The following is a 27,481-nucleotide window of genomic DNA, read 5'->3' on the forward strand; positions in this document are numbered from 1 at the left end:
ATGGATTCTAAAAAACGTTTGCCATGTTTCTGTCGATATTATGGAGCTAATTTGGAATATTTTCCGGCGTTGTGGTGACCGCAATTTCCGGGCGATTTCTCAGCCAAACGTGAAGAACAAAGGGAGCTATTTCGCCTACAAAAATAATCTTTTGGGAAAAAATGAACTTTGGCTGTCTATCTGGGAGTCTTGTGAGTGAAAACATCCGAAGTTCATCAAAGGTAAACTATTTAATTTGATTGCTTCTCTGATTTCCGTGACAAGGTTGCCTGCTGCTAGCAAGGCATAATGCTATGCTAGGCTATGATACACTTACACAAATGCTTGTCGAGCATTGGCTGTAAAGCACATTTTGAAAATCTGAGATGACAGTGTTGTTAACAAAAGGCTAAGCTGTGTTCCAATATATTTCACTTGTGATTTTCATGAATAGGAATATTTTCTAGGAAGATTTATGTCCGTTGCGTTATGCTAATTAGTGTCAGATGATGACAACGGTCCCGTCCACGGGATGGGGTGTCACTACAGGTTAAAAGAAGACCGATTTATTTATATACTAGCAAACAATTAAAAAGTGCATTGTATAAATCCATACATCAAAGATTTATTTTTACTTAAGTGGCGTAGCCTACACAGCTTCTAATCCCACGCTCATTTAGCGAATTCGCTGGTTTAGCTGGTTGACCATCAAACGACAGTTGGAAAGAGATGTAGACAGTTTAATAGGCAGACTAAGTTATCAAAACAATTGCTTATAATCATTAGTAAACACTCCCGCTATTAGGTAAAGTTTATCGACATGAAAATAAAGTTAGTCATGAGTTGATGGGTGAGATACATGTTAAAGCGCTGGATGACCAAAAGTGGACAGAAAGTGCGTCCCAAAATTGGCACCTTATTCCCTACACAGCACACTACTTTTGTTAAAAATCTATTAAAAAATGAATGTAAGCCTATTAAAACGGTTTTGAGGTTTATTTTCATGTCAGTCTTCATCCATAACCATTAGTTACATGGTTATTAAATTGCCGTCACAGCCCTAGCACATGTATATGCACCGTCCCACAGTCTCGCAGACAGACAGACAGACAGACAGACAGACAGACAGACAGACAGACAGACAGACAGACAGACAGACAGACAGACAGACAGACAGACACACTCACCTGTAGAGCGATGGCTGTGTTGCTCTGGGAGGCGTGCACCCCCACCAGGCCCTCCTCTTTACGTTTCTTGAATTTCCTAAAGTAGTCCTGTATCAGGAAGGTGGCATAGAACTTCCCCACGGTTACCTCATCATCTAGGTGAACAGACCACACAAACGCTTCCTGTGTCAGACAGCAGGACACTGCACAGCATCCTGGGAGATTGAGCCTGCCCATGTCCCTGCCCCAACTCGCTGACCATACCCCTCAAATACCGGACCCTAACCAAAAGAATAGCCTGTAATAACCCTATGATGAGGCACTATATTCCTTAGATCACTATACTGTACTGGACTATCATGCGCTATACTGCACCAGGAAATAAACTGGCACAGTGCCTTCAGGAAGTATTCTTTTAAAAGTTGGTTGTTGATCAGTGATAGACAGCCCTTTTCAAGTCTTGCCATAGATTTTCAAGCCAATTTAAGTCAAAACTGTAACTAGGCCACACGGAAACAATCAATGTCATCTTGGTAAGCAACTCCAGTTTATATTTGTCCTTGTGTTTTAGGTTATTGTCCTGCTGAAATATGAATTTGTCTCCCAGTGTCTGTTGGAAAGCAGACTGAACCATGTTTTCCTCTAGGATTTTTCCTGTGCTCGGCTCTATTCCATTTCTTTTTATCCTAAAAAAAAAAATCCCTAGTTCTTGCCGATGACAAGGATACCCACAACATGATGCAGCCACCACCATGCTGTGAAGAGTGGTACTTAGTGATGTGTTGTGTTGGATTTGCCCCAAACATAACATTTTGTATTCAGGACATAAAGTTGATTGCTTTGCCACATTTTTGCAGTTTTACTTTAGCGTCTTTTTGCAAACAGGACGCATGTTTTGGAATATTTGTGTTCTGTACAGGCTTCCTTCTTTTTACTCTGTCAATTAAGTTAGTATTCTGGAGCAACTCCAATGTTGTTGATCCATCCTGTTTTCTCCAATCACAGTCATTCAACTCTGTAACTGTTTTAAAGTCACCATTGTCCTCATGGTGAAATCTCTTAGTTTCCTTCCTCTCCGGCAACTAAGTTAGGCAGGAGACACCTGTATCTTTGCAGTGACTGGGTCTATTGATACACCATCCAAAGTGTAATTAATAACTTCACCATGCTCAAAGGGATATTCAATGTCTGATTTTTTTTATATACCCATCTACCAATAGGTGCCCTTCTTTGCAAGGAAAACCTCCTTGGTCTTTGTGGTTGAATCAGTATTGGAAATTCACTGCCCGACTGAGGGACCTTACAGATGAGCTAGTCTTCAAAAATCATGTTGAACACTATTATTGCACACAGAGTCTATGCAAATGATTATGTGACTCGTTAAGCATTTTTACTCCGGAACTTATAGGCTTGCCACAACAAAGGCTTTGTCTCAAGACATTTCAGCTTTTCAATTTTTCTTATTTTGTAAACATTTCTAAAAACATAATTGTGTGAGGGTCAGTGACTCAACATCTAAATTGAATCCATGTTAAATTCAGGCTGTCACAAAACAAAATGTGGAAAAAGGTGTGAATACTTTCTGAAGGCAATGTATATCATATTGGCTGTCATTCCACCAATTTGGTGCCTTTGAGAAGTGTAACTTGGTAAAAAAAAATATATATATATATTTTTTTGGTTTCACCTAATTTTAACATTCTGTCATAAAAAGCACACCCATCTGGATGGTGTATACACTATACCTCAAGATGCATCACATGGATGGCCAATCCACTCTGTAGGCCAAAGACTACAATCACTCAATAGCAATGCAATAATAACTCAATGATAACTCAATAACTTAATCTAGATCCTCAACTACATCTTTCAGTCCTGGGGACATAGCTTGGAGAGAAGAGGCAACACAAGTTCCATGCCACCACCCTAAAACAGAACTGGTATACCTCACAGGTACACCTCAAATAGAACTAAATCCGAAACCGTAGCTGAACTGTGGTTCGATACTAGTTTGATTCTGGACATCCCATAGAGATCCCATAATCCATTTGAATTATAGGATCTCTATTGGGCCTCCTGACCACTTCTGAACTATCACTTGTATCAATAATCTCCTGTCCAATCTAGGTAGGCAGCCAGAGGAGAGAGAGGGCAGACAGGCCGCAGGCAGGGTCACAGAGGGACAGGACCCTTACAGCCCATTGGTTCAAACCTCTAAGATCCTTTTAAAGACTGCAGGTTTAAATAGCACACATTTATAGTGGCTATTATGAGACTATGGCATGTCATTTAGACCCAAGTTAATGCTCTAAGCAAATTTTGTTGTTTTTCGTTGTTGTAATTTTACCCAATTTTTCACCCCAACTTCGTGAAATCTAATTGGTGACTACAACCTTGTCTCATGGGCTCTGGAGAGGCTAAGGTCCAGACATGAGTCCTCTGAAACATGACCCGCCAAGCCTACACTGCTTCTTAACACACAGCTCAATCAACCTGGAAGTCAGCCGTGCCAATGCCTCGGAGGAAACACTGTTTGACTGACGACCGAAGTCAGCTTGGGGGCTCCCGGCCCGCCACAAGGAGCCGCTAGAGCGAGCCAAGGAAAACCCCCGGCCAAACCTAACCTGCTTGGGCCAATTGAGGGCCTGTGTGTGTGTGTGTGTGTGTGTGTGTGTCTATTTCGGGACTGTTCGATGTCGGTCCCGGAGGGCCGGAACGCTTCTGGTTTTCATCCTCTCCTTTTAAGCAGGGACTGTTTCAGACCTGGACTGTTTCAGACCTGGACTGTTTCAGACCTGGACTGTTTCAAACCTGGACTGTTTCAGACCTGGACTGTTTCAAACCTGGACTGTTTCAAACCTGGACTGTTTCAAACCTGGACTGTTTCAGACCTGGACTGTTTCAGACTTGGGACACCAGGTGAGTGCAATTAACTACCAGGTAGACACCAAAACCAGAAGTGTTTCGAATCCCAGGCTGTAGTGGCGCCTCAGCACTCGGCAGGCCTAAGCTGTTTTTGTCATGTCGACCTATGAAACGGCTAAAAACACGAGCCAGCCAGAGGAATGTAGTCAAGCAGTTGAGATCCACTCCAGCAGAGAGATTCGGGCTGTTAAGGAACCCAACCCAATACACAGTTCGACTCTACTGAGCACATGCAAGCAAGCTGAACTAGGTATACATACGCGAGTAGGCTAGTGCCGGTGTGGATTTGTGTGCGAGAGCCGTGGAGCAACGTGAAACGGAAGATGTTTGCGTGCATTTACAGTGCAGTATGTGTGCGCGTGAGAATGATTCTGAAGCAGGGGTCACTTTTAAAACAAGCATGTTGGGGACAGAGATCGGAGAGGAGAGGCAACACTAGTTCCATGCCACCACCCTAAAACAGAACTGCTTCAGAATATTCTGAAGTTCTTTAGCAGTCAAATTTTTTTTCTTTGTGGGGGGTTTGAGAGACACAGATATAGAGAGAAGGAACTGAAGCTGTTGGAAAAGCTTGAGCGGAGCGAGAGAGAGGAGACATAAGGAGAGCGAGAGAGAGAGAGAGAGAGGGAGAGAAAGAGAGTTTAGTAGGAGAGATGCAGCATGCACTGAGAGACAGTCAGTGGTCTACCACTATGAGGCCATGCAAGCCCAAAGCCTGACGCATAGTCAGTCACAGCCACAGTCACAGCCACAGCCACAGTCACAGTCACAGTCACCCTGGAATCTCCAGTGGTATCCAGAACAGGTGGAAGGAGTGTAGATAAACACCCCCCCATGCACTCAGATCAAAAACACACTGTGGAGAACACGAGAGCAGAAAACAGCAGGACAAAACTGAAATCATGAGTTAGAGAGTTTGTGAGGGTGAGCGAGTGTGTGTAGGCTATTTCTGTGTGAGAGAGGGACATTGTTGATATTTGAGAGTTCATACTTGTAGATGTATGTAAGTGGGGAGGTGGAACGTGTGTGTAGTATGTGATATTGTGCTGGAATGTGTGTATGTGTGCATTGCTACCAGGATCACAGGTGTGTGTGTGTCTGTGTGTGTGTAATGCCGGGGATGTTATTTCTACTGAGATGTATTGCTGTAGAAGCCTGGGGAGGGGGGGTGATATAACTGACCACCAGCAGGGGGCACCACTTGATCCAGCAGTTTCATGCTGGTCCTCTTCCAGATCTTCTTGATGACGGCTCTCAGCTCCTCGTTGGCCTGCTCCAGATTACCTACAGCACGGGTAAACACCGGACACGTCCTATCACTATCAACACAAACTATACAGCTGATGCTGCTGTGGTGTGTGTGTGTGTGTGTGTGTGTGTGTGTGTGTGTGTGTGTGTGTGTGTGTGTGTGTGTGTGTGAGTGTGTGAGTGTGTGTCTCCTACCGTCTGTTTTGATCTTCAGGGCGGTGCGTACTAACGCAAACAGCGTCGCATTGAACATGACGGTGCCGTCGCTGTTTAGAGGCATGTTCATGGCCACCAGTCTCTGAGAGGGAAAGAGCAGGGTTACTGTACGTACGCTGTGTACAGGGCTGAACACATGCCAGATCAATTAGAGGGAGAGGAAGAGGTACAGAGACAAAGTGAGAGGGAGAAAGACAGAGAAAGAGAGAGATGGCATAGAGAGAGAGAGAGAGAGATGGCATAGAGAAAGAGAGAGAGATGGCATAGAGAGAGAGAGAGAAAGAGAGAGAAAGATTGATAGCAGAGAGACGGTTACCTTGCAGGCCACTCTATGAGGGCAGAGTTTGCCGAAGCCCAGGGGAGGCTGGATGCGTCGGAGCAGAGTGACCACGTCCAGATGTTTAATCCTGCCCCTGTGTCAGAGAGAGAGAGTCAGACAGAGAGAGAGAGAAAGAGAGAGACAGAAAGACAGAGCGAGAGAGAGACAGGGAGAGACAGAGAGCGAGAGAGAGGGAGACAGCACTCTGATAAACATACACTCAGACAACTGCAACAGGCAGACATAATCTCAATCTATACCAGGGATGTTCAGTTCTGGTCCTGGAGGGCCGAAACACTTCTGGTTTTGGTGTCTACCTGGTAGTTAATTGCACTCACCTGGTGTCCCAAGTCTGAAACAGTCCAGGTCTGAAACAGTCCCTGCTTAAAAGGAGAGGATGAAAACCAGAAGCGTTCCGGCCCTCCCGGACCGACATTGAACAGTCCCGAAATAGACACAACAATAGACACAACACACTTACTTGGCCTCTGGGTCGTACTCAGACCAGATCCTCTTGAACTCGTCCAAGTGGTGAGGACCCAGGATGGACCAATCGCGAGTAAGGTAGTCAAAGTTGTCCATGATGACCGCCACAAACAAATTGATGATCTAGCGCAACAGAACAAACAGAATAGCGACGGACTGTGCCTACATCCGCAGTCTGTGTGAGCGTACGTGTGGAAATGTACGCGCGTGTGTGTATGTATGCTGCGTGGATATGTATTCCGTGTCTGTTTGTGTGTGTGTGCTGTGTGTATACGTGTGTATATAGTATATGCTGTGTGTATAAGTGTATTTATGTACCAGGAAGGCACAGAGCATGTAGAAGCTGATGAAGTAGATGTAGGCGAAGCTGGCGCCACAGGTCATCTCCTCCCCAGGGTTGTAGTCCGACTCTGGGTCACACAGCTTTCCCGAAATACACGCCAACATGATCTCCTGCCACGCCTCACCCGTGGCACACCTGGGACAGAAACGTGACTCGTCAGATACCTCAGCGTAACCTTTAAGACGACCTACTCCCAACCATGTCACGTCATCGACATATCTCCTCGCCCGTGCTACACCTGGGACTCGTCACGTCAAATAAGTCAGCATAACCGTAACCTATTCACAACTATTCCATAACCTTTTCACAACCACATCTCCTGATGAAGGCCTAAAGACCAAAAAGTTGTTAAATAAAGTTGATTACAGATTCTCTTTTACCTTTAGCTGGACATGTTATAATCGCTACATATCCGACCTACAACGTCTGCGTGAACTCTGACCCTGTGACCCCTCGCCCCCCCGACCCCGACAGACCTGAAGAGCAGCAACACGGCCTGAGGGAAGGTCTGGAAGTTGTTGTTCCGGTTGATGTGGGTGCCGTCCACCATGGCTATCTTCCCAAACACCTGAAACGAACAGTAATGATAGACAAGGACAAGGGTTTGTTTACATACTGCGTGAAGAATAGGGCTGCGTTCAGAAGGGCATGCAATGGAAACCGTTTTTAAACCCTTTGCAAAAGAAACTGAAAATGAGCGTTTCTTCAATGAACACGTCCAGGTAGTCGCTTCTGAATTCAATCAGTTTTTCCTCCATTTGGTACCTTAGGAACATGACCCAGGTGTACTGCTGCTCCTTATGAAGAGGTTTTAGTGGGGCTGTTACTGTGAGACTGACTGGAGGATTAAGCTGGTTTGAGGCTAATGGTTTAGTAACAAATAGCTGTTTCAGTGACTCACCTGCATGCCAATGACAGCATAGATGAAGAAGAGCATGGCGATCAGAAGGGCAACATATGGCAGAGCCTGGAGAGTGAGAGACAGAGAGAAGCGAGAGAGAGAGACAGAGAGAAGCGAGAGAGAGAGAGAAAGAGAGGGAGAGAGAGAGAAACGAGAGAGGGATAGAGAGAGAGAGCGAGAGAGAGAGAGGAGCGAGAGAGGGATAGAGCGAGAAAGAGAGGGCAGAGAAAGAGAGCGAGAGAGAGAGAGAGACAGAGAGAGAGAGAGGAATAGAAAGAGAATGAGGTCAGAGAAAGAGAGGACCGAGGGCAGGGAGAGAGAGAGAGAGAGAGAGAGGAGTGAGAAAGGGATATAGAGAGAAAGAGGTCAGAGAGAGAGAAATAGAGAGAAAGAGGTCAGAGAGAGAGAAATAGAGAGAGAGAGAGAGAGAGAGAGGGCAGGGAAAGAGAGATAGGGTGAACAAGGGACCAGAGTTAGTTCAGTGCATTAACAGCCTGGTAAATGAGTGATGAGTTATACGGGGCGTGGTCCTCCTCACCTGGAAAGACTTGATGAAGGTCCACAGGAGGGTGCGGATCCCCTCCCCTCTGCTCAGCAGTTTGACCAATCGCATGACTCGGAAGAGGCGGAAGAAGGTGATGGAGATGCGAGCGTTGTCCTCCGTGTTCTGTAGGGGACGGAGGCAGTGTCAGAGGACCGGAGTGTGTGTGTGTGTGTAGACAGGGAACCTGGCTGTGCTTCAATGCCATGGACAAGCCCTTAACAGTACTCAGCGTACTACACGCAGGTACACTTGGTCCAATGGCGATCCTAAAGGTCTACTGAGACTGAGATGTGAGATACACACGAGCTGATTCAGCGTACCGCATCTTGACATCGCCTCAAATCTCTCCGTGAACCTGTGACCTTTTGAGACAACTGAGGGTTGCTCGAGGGATGGTGTCTACGTGACGTAGGTAACATGAACTAATCCTCAATCAACTGGAACAAGTTACCTACTGAACTACAGATCAGTCTAGGAAAGAGGATTAAAAGAGGCTTTAGATGTCACCAGTATGTTTAACATTCCTTTAAGTATTCCTGGTAGGTACATCAAGACACTTCCTCTCAAAACCAGGCGAATCCTGGCATTGTTGCATGTAGAAGGGCATGTTTTTTTTTCTCCAAACTCTCTCCTCGGGGACCACCAGCCACTTCACACATCTGTTCAAGCACGGAGGAGAGGTTGGAAAAACCCAGTACAACCTGACTGACAGGAGTTTAAAGTGACAGGGTGGGAGTAGTAGTCCCCTATGCAGGACGGCTGAAGCTGACATGCAGCTGTATCTACGGGGCTTGTCGTGAAGCTCTACCAGGAGCCCTGCTACAGAACAGCCCTACAGGGGAGGAGAGGGACAGGAACACATGCCGTAGGGAGAGAAAACCTTGCCATAACTCGACTGGACACAATCAGCACAAGCATGGCACCCCCCCCCAGCCGGCCAGTGTCACTGCATGCGGAGTCACAGTGGGCCCCCAGAGGGGTCAGCCAGGAGGGGTCAAATGTCATAGCAGAGGTCATAACCCCTACCCCAATGGGTCTTCCACAGTTCACCGCCCTACGCAGGGGGCACATGGCACGGCGGAGACCATGTGGCGGTGTCAGCGCTACAAACGTGAGGAGGAGCGGAGGGGAACCCGCCCTCGCCATGGGGGAAGCACACTGCCACGTTTGAGTGATCGACACACTCTCGTTCAAAACAACACGCCCCAAACAAAAACAGGGACATGAAGAGCAAAAAAGCCAAAGCAAACGGACTCAAACTAACAAAAAATACAACCAAAAAGAACTGTCAAACCAAACTGTTCTCTGAATGAAAACCAAACTTTTTAATTGTATAAATTAAAAAGGCGAGGTTATACAAGAGGCCATGTAGAGGATTAGAGGAGGTTATGTAGATAGAACACAAAATAAATGAACAAGCAAATCAACATGAACCAATGAAAACCCAGAGAAGAGAGGGCAAGGCCCTGATTGGGGGAAGAGCATCTTACCCCCGACTCATCCACCTGAGGAGCCTCCGTTGGCTTTAAAATCAAAGACCTGTGTTAATGACTCGCACAAGTTATCACAGCGTTATCCCTTATACTTGCACACTTGAACGCAACGTCATCAACATGTTTAAGACGTACGCACCATTAAAGACTCACACTTAACCACATATACCATCACACTTAAAAAACGGATGTTGGAGACCGACACACAACATTGTCTCGACACTTGACGTTTACACATCGCTTATGTAACATTGACAGACTGGACTCATGCACACCTAAATCACAACCCCTATGTAACATAACGTTAACATCTTGAGACTAGGAGGCAGTATTTTGATGTTTGGATGTAAAACGTAGCCAAATGAAAGGGATATCAACCAGATTCCTTTCCCTATAGCTTCCACAAGGTGTGTAAGGTCTTTAGACATAGTTTAAGCCTTTTATTCTGAAAAATGAGCGAGGACGATCACATCGCGTCAGTGCATAGCTGGGTGTCCCCAGAGTTTTGCATGTGCCAACAGCTTGGAGCAGACATTTTCTCTCTCTCCTATTGAAAAAGCTACCGTCCGGTTGAAGTATTATCGATTATTTATTGTAAAAACAACCTGAGGATTGATCATAAAAAACGTTTGACATGTTTCTACGAACTTTACGGATACTATTTGGAATTTTCATCTGCCCGTCGTGACCTGCACGAGCCTGTGGATTACTAAACAAAACACGCCAACCAAATGGAGGTTTTTAGACATAAAAATTATCTTTATCGAACAAAAGGAACATTTATTGTGCAACTGGGAGTCTCGTGAGTGCAAACATCCGAAGATCATCAAAGGTAAGCGATAAATTGTATTGCTTTTCTAACTTTCGTAACCAATCTACTTTGCTGCTAGCTGTTTGTAATGTTTTGTCTGCTGAGAGAGATGTCCTCACATAAACGCTTGGTTTCCTTTCGCTGTAAAGCTTCTTTTTTTTTATCAGACACGCCAGGTGGATTAACAACAAGCTAAACTGTGTTTTGCTATATTGCACTTGTGAATTCACTTGTGATTTTTAGTAATTTAATTTGAATTTGGCGCTCTGCAATTCAGCGGATGTTGACGAAAATGAACCCGCTAAAGGGATCGGTGCGCCAAGAAGTTAAGGACACAAAGAACAGAATCTTAGCGCTTTAAACGTTTAAGACAGCGTACAGTTTGGCTTAACAACTTTCTATGCGGTGCTTCCGTTGCATTTAAGACCGGCATACAACATGAAGACGTGTAACGCGTAAGGTAACGTTTAAGATTGAAATGCAACTTTATCACTCACTGTGTGATGGTAACGTGTGATCTTAGTGGCCGAAAAATAAATGCTTGTGGTTTGACACATGGATCACGTTGGAACAATGTTTATGAAACAACATTTGACTCACGCAGATTCTTATTATGACGCTTATGGATAGGACGGTTCCAAACGTAACGTTAACCCGACTATAACAGCGTTGCTAGAGCGACTGTCACACAACCCATATATAACCCATTCCTATCAGTCAACAGGTCATACTACTAGTGCTTCTGTAACTATGGTAACTAATAAACAACCTTTCCTCCACTCATATAATATCACGATTGGCTTTTGGCTTGTCATTAGTATATGATTCAGAACTCATTCAGAATTTGTACTTCAACCTTTCCAGTATGTCACTTAAGGAATACTGTTTTTGGGGATGTGTTAACATTGGACTAATGAAAAAATGAGCAAAATATCATTTTTGAGTGCATTTTTCCTTTAAGTCTGAAAATCATCGATCTTACGCTAACTCACACTCTCAGTTTCTCCCGCCCACAAATCCACAAGAACACAACCCACCGACACACATTTTGTAAAACATTACACACAAAGTTAGTCATATTGTATTCGTCAAAACGCTTTAAAATGCAGCTGTCAACACCTATATGGGAAAACAGTATATTCCTCATCAAAACACCGCTGTGAAAACTGAGAGAACTGTGAGAGGAACTGTGAACCCCTGTACGCTTTCAGGTGTATGACTTCACAGCAACAGTACAGGAACGACACTGAGTGATGTCATCAACAGGGGGACAGTAAGAGTAGAGTAACTCCAGACAGACACAGCTCCAGGTCATTCATCTCCCGCGGTGGCTCACACTGAACAACAGGAACGTTCCGGGGTGCGTGGAATAATAACGCTTGAGGAGGTTCTCTCGGTAATCCTGGCCAACCAGCAGCGTTTTGACGGAGCATGCGTTCGGCATTGCCACGTCGCCGCAGACAAGCACGGCACATGTACGCGCGAGACAAGTTTCGATGATGAGGAGGAGCCGTTAGTGATATCTGTCAGCGTCGCACGCAGCAAAAACCCCCATGCGAGTCAACGGTCAGTGCCCTGCATCAGCGTCGCTGCTAGAGGTCGCTCTCACAGCCCAGTGCGGAGAGAGTAAAAGAGATCAAGGGAGAGGGAGAGAGAGAGAGGGGGGGGGATATAGAGAGGAGAGGGAGAGACAGAAAGAAGAGGGGGAGAGGAAGAGGGGAGAGAGAGGGCGGAGAGAGGAGGGAGAGAGAGAGGGTTTGGGGGGTAGGGAAAGAGGGAGATGTCATGCACCTGACTGACGGCTACACACCTGGACCTGCTCTACAACATGAGCTCCGTTGGGAGCTTTAAGAGCTTCACTACATGGGAAGACAGAACAGAAGACAGAGACAATCACTCACAGAGACACAAACGCACGATCAACAAAGAACCTCAGACTCAGCTACCGCATTGATGGAACCACCAGAGATTAGTCATCAGATCTGCTTATGGCATGGCTATAAGTGCTGTTTCTTCCGTGAGGCTCACACTGATTGTGAATGACTGTTAGTGAAGCCTGATGTGTTTCAACTTTTGACCCCGATCGAACTTTGATATTGATTGCGCTGCTTTAATTGAGTTCTGCTTAGGAAGAACTTCTGCTTAGGAAGAACACGCTGCAGAAAGAAATAGAATGTAAAAGTCAATCCAATATTAAATCGCCACTGTCTGTACATTCTATTCCATTCTATTTCTATGTTGCAGCATTGTGCCGGGTGAACAACATGCCCTAGCTGTGCTCTGAGCTTCAAGGCCATTCTGTCTGGAGGGGAAAATATACAAGGGAGGTGTGGCGAGAGACAAGGGTCAAACTTCACAAAGGGTCACAAAAGGTCAGTGAGCAGGCGGACTGACCGGTGCGGGCCCATCGCCATTTGTGTGGGGGGAGGGGGAGGGGCATGGGGAGGACGCTAGGCGGACGGGGTGAACACCTGACACTTTCCCAGCATGCATCAGGAGAGGAGGTACACAGCCCACAGTGATTGGGTAACAACAATCAGGCCACACGTGAAATGGGCAGCTATAGTATAGCCATGCGTGGACATAGATCCTAGATCAGAAGTTAAAAAAGCCAAACTGAATGGAGTGTCTGATCTAGTCAGTCCTTCTCTATCTGTGAAAGACAGTGAGGCAGAATGGAGGCATGCAAACCAACAGTCAATGGGAGATGGAATTGGGCTACACACACACACACACAAACACACACACACACAACATATGCATGTAAAACACAGAAAACACACATGCCAGCTCTCACACAGAGTCATTCACTAACACATTCACATCCACATAAAACAGGAACACAGACACTGACACACTGACATATGGTGACTCCAGAGAAACAGCACTGAAAGTAGAGCACAGAGAGAGAGAGAGAGAGAGAGAGAGAGAGAGAGAGAGAGAAACAGAGCGAGAGAGCAAGTGAGAGAGAGAGAGTGCGAGTGAGAGAGAGAGAGCAAGTGAGAGAGAGAGAGTGTGAGTGAGAGCGAGACAGAGAGAGAGAGAGACACAGAGAGAGAGAGCAAGTGAGAGAGAGAGAGTGCAAGTGAGAGAGAGTGAGTGCGAGTGAGAGCGAGACAGAGAGAGAGAAAGAAAGAAAGAAAGAAAGAAAGAAAGAGAGGGAGAGAGAGAGATTGAGTGAGAGAGAGAGAGAGAGAGAGTTGAGCAGTGAAGCTCTGCAACACTGCACCTATAATCTACTATGAAAATGTGTGAGTGAGAGTGTTTGTATTAATTGACAACGGGTACATGTGACATGCACTGACATACTGTATGTATATTATTGACATTGTGTACAGTATGCACACTGCACGGTGCTGCATGTGACTTAAGAGAGTGTTTGGGTTAGTAGAGTTAACTTAGTCGCAGTAGCTTTTCAACAGAGCACTACCCAACCAGGCTACGCAGAGAACGTCTCAGCAGTAGTCTGCTATGGTAGTTCTAAGTAGAAGTCATCCACCGTTTGACCCTGTCTTGACAGACTAACTCAACCAGGCCAAAGTACAGACAGATCCTGAAGCACGGTCAACAGACATCCCTCTGGCTTTGCTTAATAGTTACATCATCTCAGAACATTTCTTTACAAACGCCTGTTTTCTTTTTTTGTTTCCCCAAAACTGACAAAACGTTCGATGACTCGTTCGATGACTCATTGCGTTTCGTAACGCATTATCAGTGTGAAGGGATTCGCGAAGACAAACGTTGTTTACGCAACAACAAAAATAATAATACAGGGATAAGTTGGATCATTGCCATACTTGCCTCTACAAGTTTCTATGGAAACAGAATGAACACGGGTACCAGGGTTAGACGACCAAGCGGATGCAACAGCAGCATCGCACGGCTCGTAAACCATCTATCGATCGCCATGGTTACAGCGTGTGGGACACCTCTGGTGGGAAACGTCCGGGTGCACCGAGGCATCGTAACACTCGCTTCAACAATAAAACAATCAAACATTTCACCACGTCGTACCGTACCACACATTAGGAATGCATTGCACACGGCCCGAGTGTCAGAATAAACAGAAGCTGCTGTACAACGGAGGCCAGGGGGTTCATTTTAATAGCGACGGTACATGTTTTCATCAGACAGGAGAGTACAAGACAGGAATTACAAGAAGACTGAAGCCGTACAGAGAAAGCCAATAGAACCACTAGCACACTGAAAACCAATGGAGTATATATTGCCTGATCGATCTGATTGATCTGAATCAGTTTCACTGTAAGTATGAAGTGATGGGCAGCAGCAGTTTAGTACCAACTAGCTAACACTAGGGGGCACTGTGGGCCTAATGTAAAATAATATAGGATCCACGAGGTTGAGAGGGAGACTGACATGAGGAAGACGCTGGGATTTACTCTCTCGGTCTCATGTTCACTCGACGTACATCTAAGCGTCTTCCTCAACCTCAGGACACTCTTAGGGATAATGCTGGTGCTACTGGCATTCTGGCTTCATTGTAAGGCTTCAGTTTCACAGAAGAGACAAAAAAGGTCGTACTTACGTTCACTTCAGTGATAGCAATATCAACGACGCTACCAACTACAATTAAGGCATCAAACGTGTTCCACGCATCAGTGAAATAGTGCTGTTGCGGAAAGCCACAACACACACGGGGATGAGAGGGGGAGGAGAATAGAGAGAGAGAGAGAAGAGGAGTACAGTGTGTGGATAAGGAGCATGTAAGGGAGGCAGCAGGGAGGGCCAGAGAAGGAGAGAAGACAGACAAAGAGAAAAGAAGCCATCAAGACCTGAATAATCAATAACAGAGAGAGTTACCGACAGAGGCCCTTTGGTAGCAGAGGAGCCGAAGTCAGCAGAAGCAGCAGCCCATATAACCGAGGACCAGGGGTGTAACTCAGTGAGGTGAAACGTCCAGAACGTTCCCTTTCCCTTTAGAAAATGCTACATCACCAATTAACTCCTCCACACCGCGTTTAACAGTCATTACCCAAATTGTTGGCACCCCTTGGTAAAGATGAGCTTTACGGAAAATATGACACGAGAGATCTCTTCGGCGACACACACCAGTGGTGGGCTCTCTGTCGTCGAAAGAAGGATGAATAGAAGACAACCTCGTACCTACTGTCAAATATGGTGGTGGATCTTTGACGTTATGGGGACATTTTTTGCTTCCACTGGTCCTGGGGCCCTTGTTAAGGACAACGGGAGCATGAACCTTTCCAAGTACCAAGACATTTTAGCCAAACACCTGGTGGCCTCTGCCAGGAGGCTGGATCTTCCAACCAGACAATAAGAAATCGTTAATTGACCACAAAACCTTGCGTTTCAGGCCACCGTATTAGGGCAAAAAGGCCTTTTGAGATATGTAATGTATTGCCATAAAGAATTATAAAGATAACATTTGCCTAGGAACTCTCTTGGTGAAGGACGCATGACTGAAAATGAACAAATTCAATGTATCTGTCACTAGCAAATGCAGTCATGGGTGGTAACTCTACAATTCAGTGGAAAAGGCAAAGGAAAGATTATATTGTAGGCGTGGCTTAGTGGGGGGCGTTACTCAGAATCTGGACCACCCACAGGGTCACAGTGACTCTATTGTTTTGAGTAATGACTCCTCAAAAGTTTTGAGTAGTGTTGACAGTTTACAGTGTAGGCGGGGGTTAAGTGGTGAGGTTTAATACGAAAATACTGTATTACCTTAACTAGTACCGAGCTACTGGCGTCATTTCAGTTACTTTCAAACGATATCTGCACGTTAAGTGCATCTACTCCAATGTACGACAGTATTGTCAACGACTGGGTGTAATACAAATGTGTATGTGATCTATAAATGTTACTCTGTTAGAAAGTTAGGTAGATCACTTGTTAGTGTTTCAGAGACATGCTCCAGAAGGTGACAGTCACACAGAGAGAGAGAGAGAGAGAGAGATAAAGAAAGAGAGAGAGAGAGAGAAAATGAGAAAGAGAGAGAGAGAAAAAGAGTGTGAGAGAAAAAGAGAAAGAGAGAGAGAGAGTCCTGTCTCTCGGCACTTCAGTACTGCACCACACCAGTCGGTCTCTTACTGGGTCCCGGTCCTTATCCTCAACAACTAATAATAATAAAGGTACTGTACGCACAAGAACCAAAGACACCTGCAAACCTAATGGGCAAATGTGCAGAATGAAACGGCATCTACATATGTGAGGTGTGTGTCTATCTGTGCGCACACGTGCATGCATCTGTGTGTGTGTGTGTATGTCTGTGTGCAGGCGTGTGTCCTTACCCTGGGTTTGAAGGCGATGAGTTTGAGCACCATCTCCGCAGTGAAAACAGCAGTGAAGACCATGTTGAGGATGTCCATCACATAGTTAAATGTCGCAGACTGGCCATAGTGCTACAGACAGGAGAGTGATAGAGAGGGAGGGAGGGAGGGAGGGACAGATAGACAGAAACAGACAGACAGAGACAGACAGACAGATCGAGACAGACAGACAGATAGAGACAGGCAGAGAGGGGTGGATGTAGAGAAAGTGTAGATGTAAGTGCCAGATATTGTATAGAAGAATAAAGAGGTTTTACAAAGCACTAGGAAGCTGAGATGCTGGCTCAGGGGTTGTACTGCAGGGGATTGCCTAACAGTGAATGCTGCTACACGACTAGGGCTTTACGAACGGGTCGGGTTGAGCTTCTTCCTACCTGCACAGCCAGGCAGAGTGTGTTGAGCATGATGAGGACGAACATGATGTACTCAAACCCGGTGGAGTTGACCACGTACCAGAACTTATACTGGTAGGGGTTCTTAGGGATGTACCTCCTCAACGGATGGGCCTTCAGGGCATACTCCACACACTGACGCTGTAGAACACACGGGGAGGCAGGTAGCCTAGTGGTTAGAGCGTTGGGCCAGTAACCCGAAAGGTTGCTGGATCGAATCCCTGAGCTCTGCCCCTGAACACGGCCGTTAACCCACTGTTCACTTTTAGGCTGTCATTGTAAATAAGAATTTGTTCTTAACTAACTTGCCTAGTTAAATAAAGGTTACATTTAAAAAACAATTGAACACACATGGTTATACACTACATACCTGTACACATAGTGTAGAGTACTAAAGCAATAAGGCATGAGGGGGTGTGGTATATAGGCAATAAACCTGTTCATACGCACGACTCAAAGCCGAGTGCCTGGATACAGCTCTTAACCGTGGTATTGCGTTGTGCATAAGAACATCCCTCAGCCGTATATATTGCCCCCGGGCCTTACTGCTTAAATATACCACGGCTTTCAGCCAATCAGGCTCGAACCACCCGGTTTATAAACATAGCAACACACTCAGCAACACACTCAAACATAGCAACACACTCAGAACACTTACCCAGTGTGGGAGACCTGCTAGTCTAGACATGTAGTGCCACACAACGCATAGTCACACATAGACACACATACACACATAGACCCTGCATGAACACACACACACACACACACACACACACACACACACACGTGTTCACGAACACACACGCACGCCCAGGGAATTGTGTGTCTAACCTGGTTCTTATCCAGCTCACAGTTCTTGTACTCTTTCTCTCCCTGCTCCTGGAATGTGACGATGACGAAACCCACAAAGATGTTCATCATGAAGAAGGCGATGATGATGATGTAGATGATGAAGAAGATGGAGATCTCGATGCGGTAGTTGTAGATGGGACCCAGGTTCTCCCTGTTCGAGTCTATGGCCTTGTAGAGCAACCTGAAAGAGAGAGAGAGAAAGAGAGAGAAAAATAGAGAGAGCGAGAGAGAAAGAAAAAGAGAGAGGGAGAGAGAGATAGAAAGAGAGCGTGAGAAAGAAAGAGATAAAGAGGGAGAGAGCGAGAGAGAAAAAGTGCGTGTGAGAGCGAGAACACACATTTGTTTACCTTCTGTTTTTTTTATACACAAAAGGCAAAAATATGGTGTATTATATTGTATATGGGTGTATAATATGAGTGGGTGTGTCTTACGAAGGCCAGCCCTCGAAGGTAGACACCGTGAACAGAGCCATCATGGCCATGAGCACGTTGTCAAAGTTGAACTCGCTGTTGTGCCACACTCTCTTATGGACGAACGGCTGGTTCACGTCCCCGTCCTTATAAAGGATGTAGGTGCCCCTAGGAGGTTAGAGGTCAAGAGGACACAGGGGTTAGAGGTCAGAGGTCCGGATATAGGATTCGTCCTATGATGTACCGTATGTAAAGACCATGAATATTGTGGATGTTGTAGATATGTTCGTCTACGCGCAACACGCTCAAAGACGCTGCGGAACACCTTACTGTACAGTAAATGTAAGTATTTCAGATACAAAGGGAAGGGTGTCCGTTTGCTGTGTGTAGATGGACAAAGGCATCAAAAAACAACTGACTTGCAATCGTCGGGGCCAGACTTGGCTTCGTCCGTGCAGCGGTAAAACTTCCCCTGCAAAGCAAACACAACACTTTCCTCGAAACGGTATGGCTACAAAACGAACCCTCAACCCACAGGTGTCAACGTCTAGATTGGGGATTTACTGAAAGCTATGATGCCATTGGCATCACAACCCGTGTTACGGTGCTGATCTTAGAGCCGGGTGTTACGGTGTTGACCTTGAAGAGCTGCACCCCTATGCAGGCGAACATGAACTGCAGCAGCGTGGTGACGATCATGATGTTACCGATGGTCCTGATGGCCACGAACACACACTGGACCACGTGCTGCAAGGGTCAAAAGTTCAAATGTTAGCAGCTATCGAACAGTGCGAAGGCATTACGTTGACGAAAGGTCAATATACGTCAAATACGTAGGAAGAAGGAGGCACAGCGACGACACAGTTCTAGAAAGTTGTTTAAAAAAAAACCTGTACAGGTTTTTAGCAACAAACTGTCCCAAGTTCCCTGCACTTGTTCTACGAATACTACGGCAAGGAATATGGTACTGAAAGAGAAGGAGTAGGACGTATAACGTTTTAGGATGAGGTAGTACTGTACCTTGAGGCCCTTGGCTCGGTTGATGGCCCTCAGGGGCCTGAGCACTCGCAGGACTCTCAGAATCTTCACCACAGAGATGGCGGAGGACCTAAAGGACATCACAGGAACTCCCCGTCAGAAACCAACTCGCCCTCTCTAAACGCAACTGTTCATTGCCATAATCAAACTTGACCGTGTTCATCAAAAATATAAAAAAACACAACGTGTTAGGACGGGAGAAGGAACGGAGGGCGAGGGACAATGGGCGAGGGACATGAGGATGAAGACAGAGAGAGAGAGAGAGAGAGAGAGAGAGAGAGTGAGATGTGTGGGCAGAGGGCAGCAGCAGGTACTGACTGGATGCAGAAGGAGACCAGGGAGACCCCCACCACCAGCAGATCCAGCAGGTTGAAGGTGTTCCGACAGAACGCCCCTTTATGGAGGAACGCTCCGTATGTGGTCATCTGGGGGGAAGGGCACAGTGAGTTAGACGGGGTAGCAGACGCTGAGAAAATGCACAGAAATACACACATCGACACGCACTTTCGCGCACACACGGGGACACGCACAAGCACACAAATACACACAAATACACAGTGGTACACCGCAAGACAGACAGAAACACCTACACAGGTATATATAGTGGTAGAAACACTCACTCCCCTCAAACCCACAGACAGTGTTTCCACACTCTTGCAGAACACTCTATTTCAGGGTGGCGAGCTCAGACTCAGTAAAACAGGAAGTTAGCAGCTACCGTGGCCACCCCGCGGCACCGTGGTACATGAATGTAGTAGTAAGTCATTCACTTCACAATCGGCTAATAACAGGGTCACCCGCGGCAACAAAACGTGCAGTTTGTTGCCGCGCTGAGGACGAATATTATATCTACGACCGGAGAGAAATGACAGGGTTGAACAGCCTACCGGTTGGAAAACCCCATGCCCTTACTGACACATTCATGTAGGGCCGTTTCCCTTAAAGCGCATTCCTTCATGTTCTTTAACAGCTCACAGTCTAAAGGGGTAATGGAGCAGCTCCACTTTTTAAAAAAAACAACAACAACAAAACGTCAGACTTCAGCAGGCAGAGAAGTAAACAACGCAGCGAAAGGAAGTCTTGTTCAAATCATAAAAGGAAAGGATTCATCGTCCTGAGTGCGTGTAAATGTAGAGACCAGCTGGCGCTAGCGGAAAGCACTGCTAACGCAGCAGGATCAAACTGAGCTGGGTCGTGTTCATTCGGCACCAAACGGGAAAAGAAATAACTGAAACGGGGAAGGACTATCTGAACGGGTCCAATAAGAAACTCTAGTTTCCCGCACTCCGTTGCAAAACATGTTGCTACGGTGAGCCGTAATGAATACGTCCCGCAACAGGACTGAGCAGGGTTGGGCTGCCCTCTCAAGGGTTCTGAAGGGAACCCTACATTTCTAAGCACTCAGTACAATCTGGGGAAAGCCCATGCTCCACATGAACATGGTTGGTTTGCCCCCTCTTTTATGGCTCAGTATCTGAATAGCGGTCAGTCGGTATGAAACAGAAGCATGGAGTCGGCTTTGACTGGAGATGGCCTTAGATGTTTGTTTTTAAACCCCCCTCCCAACACCCCCCCAACTGACATCCAGGTCAAAATATCAGTCAAAGCTACATCTCTTAAACGGCACATTGATATCTCTTTCCTTTGCACAAAGTGTCGCATCATTTTTGGAGAGGTGCACAAAAATAGTGTCGTCGGGTCAAAATTCCAAAACCTTTTCAACTCATTGTTGACTTTTCCAAACGTGACAAACATGATGACACCAATCGGGGTTGGTTTGTGCCTTTGATTCCTTCATGGATTATTCGTTTCCTGATTAGCGGGAATTGAACAACTTGTGTGTTAGTTAGTGTGTGTAGTGCTCGTAAGTAATGATGAAGGTCGAGGGGCGCGTTCGTAAATTCACTCTGGCTACTCCGATTTCAGAGCACTCTCGTCTGAGTGTGCCAGAGCACAGAAGAACTGATTCATTAACAAACGTTCAACACCCGTTGAATATGGCCGGTGTCTGTAAACATTGTCAAAAAATCATAACGAAATGTTGCCAGCAGCACAGTTACAGCCACCAAAGCTCTGGATAACATGAAAACAGCCTAACCAGCTCTGCTGGGTGGGGTGAGTAAAATGGTCAAGAGTGAGGTGTTCTCTTATTTATGTCTGAAAGTAGCTAGCAAGCTAACTAACTTTAGCCCAGTTAGCTTGGGTACTTGTGCCGCTGTGAGTTCATAACGCTCGGATCAACCCTACTCCTCGGGCCGGAGCGTCCAGCGTGCGCCTTCTAAACGCTCCGAGAGAGGAACGCTCTGAATTTACTGAAGGACAATCTGACAACGCTCTGAATCTTACGAACGCCCAGAGCGCACTCTGGCACTCCAGAGTGAATTTACACGGAACACACCCTAGATGTTTTGGTAGTTAAAAGAGGTGCCATGGAGTAAAAAGAGAAAGAATAGAAAAGGAAAAAGTTAAACGAGGCAGGTAGTACCGCGGTGGCAGCAGGTGACACACAAGGAGAGAGTGCAGCAAGGCTCTCTGTCGTCACAAGCGAGAGTTACCTTCAACATGATCTCAAATGTAAACATGCTAGTGAAGACATAATCTGCATAGCCTAGGACCTGGAAGGCAACCAGACGTTGGGAGTGTTACCGTGGGGGGGTCAGTTAGTTGACAGCACAGAGAGGCGGACACAGGCTATTTACCTTCAACAGGATCTCAACAGTAAAGATAGCCGTGAAAGCATAGTCAAAGTAACCAAGTATCTGCAAAAAGCAACGGACATGTTTAACATGGGTTATACAGGTTACGCAAGTACGTTCATCAGAGACATTCGAAGAAAAACAAGTTAGCGTGGGGAACCCATGTGTGCAGGAAAGAGCATAGGAAGTGACTTAGTATGCATGAACCAAAACAATCCACAGTTTTCGTATACGTGAATAAAAATCGGTGTATATTACAATACATTTCAAAATGCAGTATATATTCATGATATCATTTCATTACGAGCACCAGCACAATGTCATCCACCGACAATCGCCATGACATGTCATTGTGCAGCTTGAGGTTAAGTTATAATGGGGAATATGCATAATGATTCCAAAGTCATTGAACCTGCTGCCTAAGAGGATCATGGGAGAAACTTCAGGAAAAGTGTTATCATTACCGTAAACGTCACTCTTAACCAACTAAATCCTTAAATATGAATACAAAAAAAACGTAAAATAAGCAATAAATATCACAAATCAATACAGAATGTATCTTTACTATGTACTACTATGTAGCGTAACAATTGAAAATCAGTTACTGTCTACTGTGTGTTCCCATAAATATGACCCAACATTATTCGAATGTAGACAAGAAGGTTTCTGTACTTACGATGTTGCGTGCGGAGAAGTTGCGTATGGGGTCTTCTGCAGCGAGGGAGACAGAGCTGAGCATGATGAAGACCAGGATGAGATTGGTGAAGATGTGGTGGTTGATGAGTCTATGACATCCCACCCGGATCCTGAGGAGAACGACAGAAAACGCACACACCTGCTTAAGAGAGCTCAGAAATGTGTGCTTGCGTCCGTCTGTCTGTCTGCGCGCATGCGCGCGTGTGTGTGTGTGACCTACGGGTTGGTCTTGCTGAAGATGAAGAAAGCGCTGCCGTCAGGGATGGGGGTGATCTTCTCCTTCTTGACCAGCTCAGAGATGGCTGGGCGTGGCCCTGCTGGAACCTCTGGCTCCTCCTCCTCCTCTGCTGCACAGACAGACACACACACAGTGAGAGAGATAGACCACACACACAGACGTGCACTTGTTTACGGGACACACACACACACAGGCCTGTACCTGCAGCATTCTCCTCTTCCTCCTCCACTGGTGCCTGTATCCAAAAAAAAAAGCAAACGTGATGAGAAGTTGTATACAATGATGCTGAATGAACCTGAACCACAATATGTCTTGGGGTGGAGTTCTACCTCTTCCTTTTTCTCGTCCTTTTTGTCTCCTGGAGCGTTGAGAGACTCTGCGTCTGCCAGGTTGTCCACAGCGATAGCCAAGAAGACGTTCAGCAGGATGTCTGAGCAAAGTGTTCCGTCAAGGACAGAACCTGAACACATCTCCTGTACCGTAGTGTAGTCCATGGCTAGAGCAACACACTCATATGCGCTATTCAGAAAAGTCCAGAAATGTTTGTTGCAATAATGACGGAAGAACGGACCCCAGAGATCTATACTGACTACATCAAGAAAAACAAAATGGGGTGTGTTTGCGAGACTACATCTCTGTTCATAAGAACATAACAACTTGTCATTTGTCTCTATCCACCCTGGTAGACCTTATCCAGAAAGGAGAATCTGTTTAACTAGGGGAAATTAGTTTGCGGTCAAGTCACATCAAATCAGATTGTGATTATCGGGGCTCAGAGAGACAGAGATGATAGGATGAGTGTGGCAAGGAAAGGATACAGTTTCCGCAGATGAAGAGGATAATGAAGTAGAAGGAGACGATCATCCCCGAGGAAGAAGGGCCGCCGTACGCCATGATGCCGTCATACATCACAGCGTTCCAGTCTTCACCTGTCAGGATCTGGCCACAACACACCCAAATGCACTCGATCATTTTGGATGCGACACACATGGAGGACCTATAATTCACATGCGATTCTATGGAAACACATACAGCATTCACTAGTAACAAGATGGCCTGTTTCTAGTTCCCAGACAACTTTGCAGTATTACACTACCAGTCAAAAGTTTTAGAACACCAACTCATTCAAGAGTTTCTTCATTTTTAACTATTTTCTACATTGTAGGATAATAGTAAAGACATCACCACTATGAAATAACACATATGGAATCATGTAGTAACCAAAAAAGTGTTAAACAAATCAAAATATTTGTTTATATTTGAGATTCTTCAAATAGCCACCCTTTGCCTTGATGACAGCTTTGCACAGTCCCAACAGGACAAGATCAATACCGATGTTCATTGATTACAGCTCAGCATTCAACATTGTAGTGCTCTCATAGCTCATCACTAAGCTCAGGTCCCTGGGTCTGAACACCTCCCTGTGCAACTGGGACCTGGACTTCCTGACGGGCTGATCCCAAGTGGTGAAAGTAGACAACAACACCTCTGCCACGCTAATCCTCAACACACGTGCTCAGCCCCTTCTGTACTCCCGGTTCAACCATTACTGCATGGCCACGCACGTCTCCAACGCAATCATCAAGTTTGCTGACAACACAACAGTGGTAAGCCTGACTACCAACAATGATGGGAAAGCCTACAGGGAGGAGGTGAGGGCCCTGGCAGAACGGTGCCAGGAAAATAACCTCTCCCTCAACATCAACAAAACGAAAGAGCTGATCGTGGACTACAGGGCACCGATTGGTCGAAAATAAATATACCTTTGAGTGTGGTGAAGTTATAAATTAGGCTTTGGATGGTGTATCAATACACCCAGTCACTACAAAGATACAGTTATCCTTCCTAACTCAGTTGCCGGAGAGGAAGGAAACTGCTCAGCGATTTCACCATGAGGCCAATGGTGACTTTAAAACAGTTACAGAGTTTAATGGCTGTGATAGGAGAAAACTGAGGATGGATCAACAACATTGTAGTTACTCCAAAATACTAACCTAAATTGCAGTGAAAAGAAATAAGCCTGTACTGAATAAAAACATTCCAAAACATGCATCCTGTTAGCAAAAAGGCACTTTTTAATACAAAAAATGTGGTAAAGTAATTAACTTTTTCCTGAATACAAAGCTTTATGTTTGTGGCAAATCCAAAACAACACATCATTGAGTACCACTCATCATATTTTCAAGCATGGTGCTGGTGCAATCATGTTATGGGTATGCTTGTGATTGGCAAGGACTAGAGATGATGGTGTGAAGACTTTCTGAAGGTGCTGTACATAGTGTCATTGACCACTGGTCACCTTAATAATGTTTGCTTACTGTTTCACCCACTTTATATGTATAAACAGTATTCTAGTCATGGCTCGTCCTATATAACTACTGCTCTACACACCTTTTCTATTCATATAGTGTCCATACTGTCGATACACACCATATTCTATTATATTCCGGTCTCAGACACTGCTCATTGCGATATTTCTTTATTTTTTGTACAAATGTTTTTGATTACGTGTTTATTTTTTTGTATTGCTAGGTATTACTGCATTGTTGGAGCTCGAACCACAAGAATTTCGCTGCACCAGCGATAACATCGGCAAATCTGTGTATGCGACCAATATACTTGGATTTGATTAGTACACCAGAACATTCTACTGTGGTTTATATAACACGCCATAGACAGACAATGGGGCATATTACTCTACCTACTTCCTGTAAAACACAGTAGACAGGGAAAACAAACAAGAGTCCGGCTAGCCCAAACGATAGTCCTACGGCTAGCCCAAACGATAGTCCTACGGCTAGTCCAAACAACAGTCCTACGGTTAGCCCAAACAATAGTCCTACGGCTAGCCCAAACAATAGTCCTACGGCTAGCCCAAACAACAGTCCTACGGCTAGCCCAAACAACAGTCCTACGGCTAGCCCAAACAATAGTCCTACAGCTAGCCCAAACAATAGTCCTACGGCTAGCCCAAACAATAGTCCTACGGCTAGCCCAAACAATAGTCCTACGGCTAGCCCAAACAATAGTCCTACGGCTAGCCCAAACATTAGTCCTACGGCTAGCCCAAACAATATTCCTACGATTAGCCCAAACAATAGTCCTACGGCTAGCCCAAACAATAGTCCTACGATTAGCCCAAACAATAGTCCTACGACTAGCCCAAACAATAGTCCTACGGCTAGCCCAAACAATAGTCCTACGGCTAGCCCAAACAATAGTCCTACGGCTAGCCCAAACAATAGTCCTACGGCTAGCCCAAACAATAGTCCTACGGCTAGCCCAAACAATAGTAGGCTAGCCCAGTGGACCAGTCAAGTGTAAATGCCTTTAAATGCCTTTGACGTTATTTGGCTCAAGCGTTAACCCACCTGCTGTGGGAAAATGCATTGATAACATCGGGAGCATTACTTTATTCACTGCAAACGGCGATCAGTGTTTCTGTAGCAGCCATGGTTGCTCGTGGTTACGTTAGGAGGTAGCCCAGCCTGTGACTTCAAAAACCAGTGTCGGCCCTCGGCCCAAGAGGGAATTTCCTCTTGGTGTAATGGTCAATACGTTGGTTTCTCTCGTGGGAGACCCGGGTTCACTGGGCTAGCCCCCCTGTCAGGGTGTCATCATCAGGAGGCTCTCCTTAAATACAACATTCGCTAAATATACATGTAGGTAACTCATGAGGTTCTGTATATATATATATATGAGAGAGAGAGAGAGACACACACACACCCTCTCTCTCTCACTGTACTGTTCACCCACCTGAAACACAGTGAGCAGTGCCTGGGGAAAGTTATCGAAGGTGCTCCTCTTGGTCTGTGTCTCGTCAAAGTTGAACTTGCCCCCGAACACCTGCATGCCCAGCAGGGAGAAGATGATGATGAAGAGGAAGAGCAGGAGCAGCAGCGAGGCGATGGACTTCATGGAGTTGAGCAGCGACGCCACCAAGTTACTGAGAGACTGCCAGTGACTGGACAACACAGAGAAGGGGGGGTTAGACAAAATTACACACACATAAACAAACAGATTTGTTTTCACACTTTACTCTGGCCAAAGAGCATAAACAAACACACACATTCACACACAAACACGACATACGCCCAAATCAAATCAAATTGTATTTTTGTCACATGCGCCGAATACAACAGGTGTAGACCTCACAGTGAAGTGCTTACTCACAAGCCCTTAACCAACAGTGCAGTTTTAAGAAGATAAAAAAGTGTAAAGTAAAAAAAAACATTTTATGAAAGTATTTAGGCTTGCCAACACACACACAACATGCACACACATGCATACTGACGTCACACACACACTCACCACATACGCTGCTGCTACTGCTCAGTCTACTATCTATCCTGCTGCCTAGTCAATCTACAGTGCCTTATTCCACATTTTGCTGTGTTAGAGCCCGAATTCAGAATGG

At 45.7% G+C, this 27,481-nt stretch overlaps 2 protein-coding genes across 17 annotated transcripts in view; both read right to left on the reverse strand.

The window, feature by feature from the left end:
- Positions 1 to 27,481, reverse strand: part of LOC112244872 (nuclear pore complex protein DDB_G0274915) — a 710,200-nt gene that overhangs the window by 173,295 nt on the left and 509,424 nt on the right. The gene's annotated exons all lie outside the window — the stretch shown is intronic.
- Positions 1 to 27,481, reverse strand: part of LOC112244799 (voltage-dependent L-type calcium channel subunit alpha-1D-like) — a 118,593-nt gene that overhangs the window by 14,870 nt on the left and 76,242 nt on the right. For 3 of the 6 annotated variants that reach the window (XM_042299466.1, XM_042299462.1, XM_042299460.1), the window contains 26 exons: positions 26,821 to 27,028; positions 23,883 to 24,003; positions 23,394 to 23,494; positions 23,266 to 23,299; positions 23,047 to 23,173; positions 22,807 to 22,936; positions 21,990 to 22,049; positions 19,753 to 19,859; positions 19,417 to 19,504; positions 19,036 to 19,143; positions 18,816 to 18,868; positions 18,418 to 18,564; positions 17,966 to 18,167; positions 17,117 to 17,275; positions 16,704 to 16,814; positions 14,978 to 15,061; positions 9,618 to 9,650; positions 8,122 to 8,250; positions 7,584 to 7,649; positions 7,159 to 7,250; positions 6,658 to 6,817; positions 6,335 to 6,462; positions 5,851 to 5,947; positions 5,514 to 5,616; positions 5,253 to 5,354; positions 1,167 to 1,300 (listed from right to left, as the gene is read on the reverse strand). In XM_042299466.1, coding sequence (XP_042155400.1) covers positions 1,167 to 1,300; positions 5,253 to 5,354; positions 5,514 to 5,616; positions 5,851 to 5,947; positions 6,335 to 6,462; positions 6,658 to 6,817; positions 7,159 to 7,250; positions 7,584 to 7,649; positions 8,122 to 8,250; positions 9,618 to 9,650; positions 14,978 to 15,061; positions 16,704 to 16,814; positions 17,117 to 17,275; positions 17,966 to 18,167; positions 18,418 to 18,564; positions 18,816 to 18,868; positions 19,036 to 19,143; positions 19,417 to 19,504; positions 19,753 to 19,859; positions 21,990 to 22,049; positions 22,807 to 22,936; positions 23,047 to 23,173; positions 23,266 to 23,299; positions 23,394 to 23,494; positions 23,883 to 24,003; positions 26,821 to 27,028 — 2,884 coding nt within the window. The remainder of the gene's footprint in view (positions 1 to 1,166; positions 1,301 to 5,252; positions 5,355 to 5,513; positions 5,617 to 5,850; positions 5,948 to 6,334; positions 6,463 to 6,657; positions 6,818 to 7,158; positions 7,251 to 7,583; positions 7,650 to 8,121; positions 8,251 to 9,617; positions 9,651 to 14,977; positions 15,062 to 16,703; positions 16,815 to 17,116; positions 17,276 to 17,965; positions 18,168 to 18,417; positions 18,565 to 18,815; positions 18,869 to 19,035; positions 19,144 to 19,416; positions 19,505 to 19,752; positions 19,860 to 21,989; positions 22,050 to 22,806; positions 22,937 to 23,046; positions 23,174 to 23,265; positions 23,300 to 23,393; positions 23,495 to 23,882; positions 24,004 to 26,820; positions 27,029 to 27,481) is intronic. The other 3 variants (XM_042299470.1, XM_042299465.1, XM_042299467.1) reach the window with 2 other exon arrangements.

The sequence above is a fragment of the Oncorhynchus tshawytscha genome, linkage group LG02 (assembly GCF_018296145.1).
Source record: "Oncorhynchus tshawytscha isolate Ot180627B linkage group LG02, Otsh_v2.0, whole genome shotgun sequence".
In the NCBI taxonomy this organism is placed as follows: domain Eukaryota; kingdom Metazoa; phylum Chordata; class Actinopteri; order Salmoniformes; family Salmonidae; genus Oncorhynchus; species Oncorhynchus tshawytscha.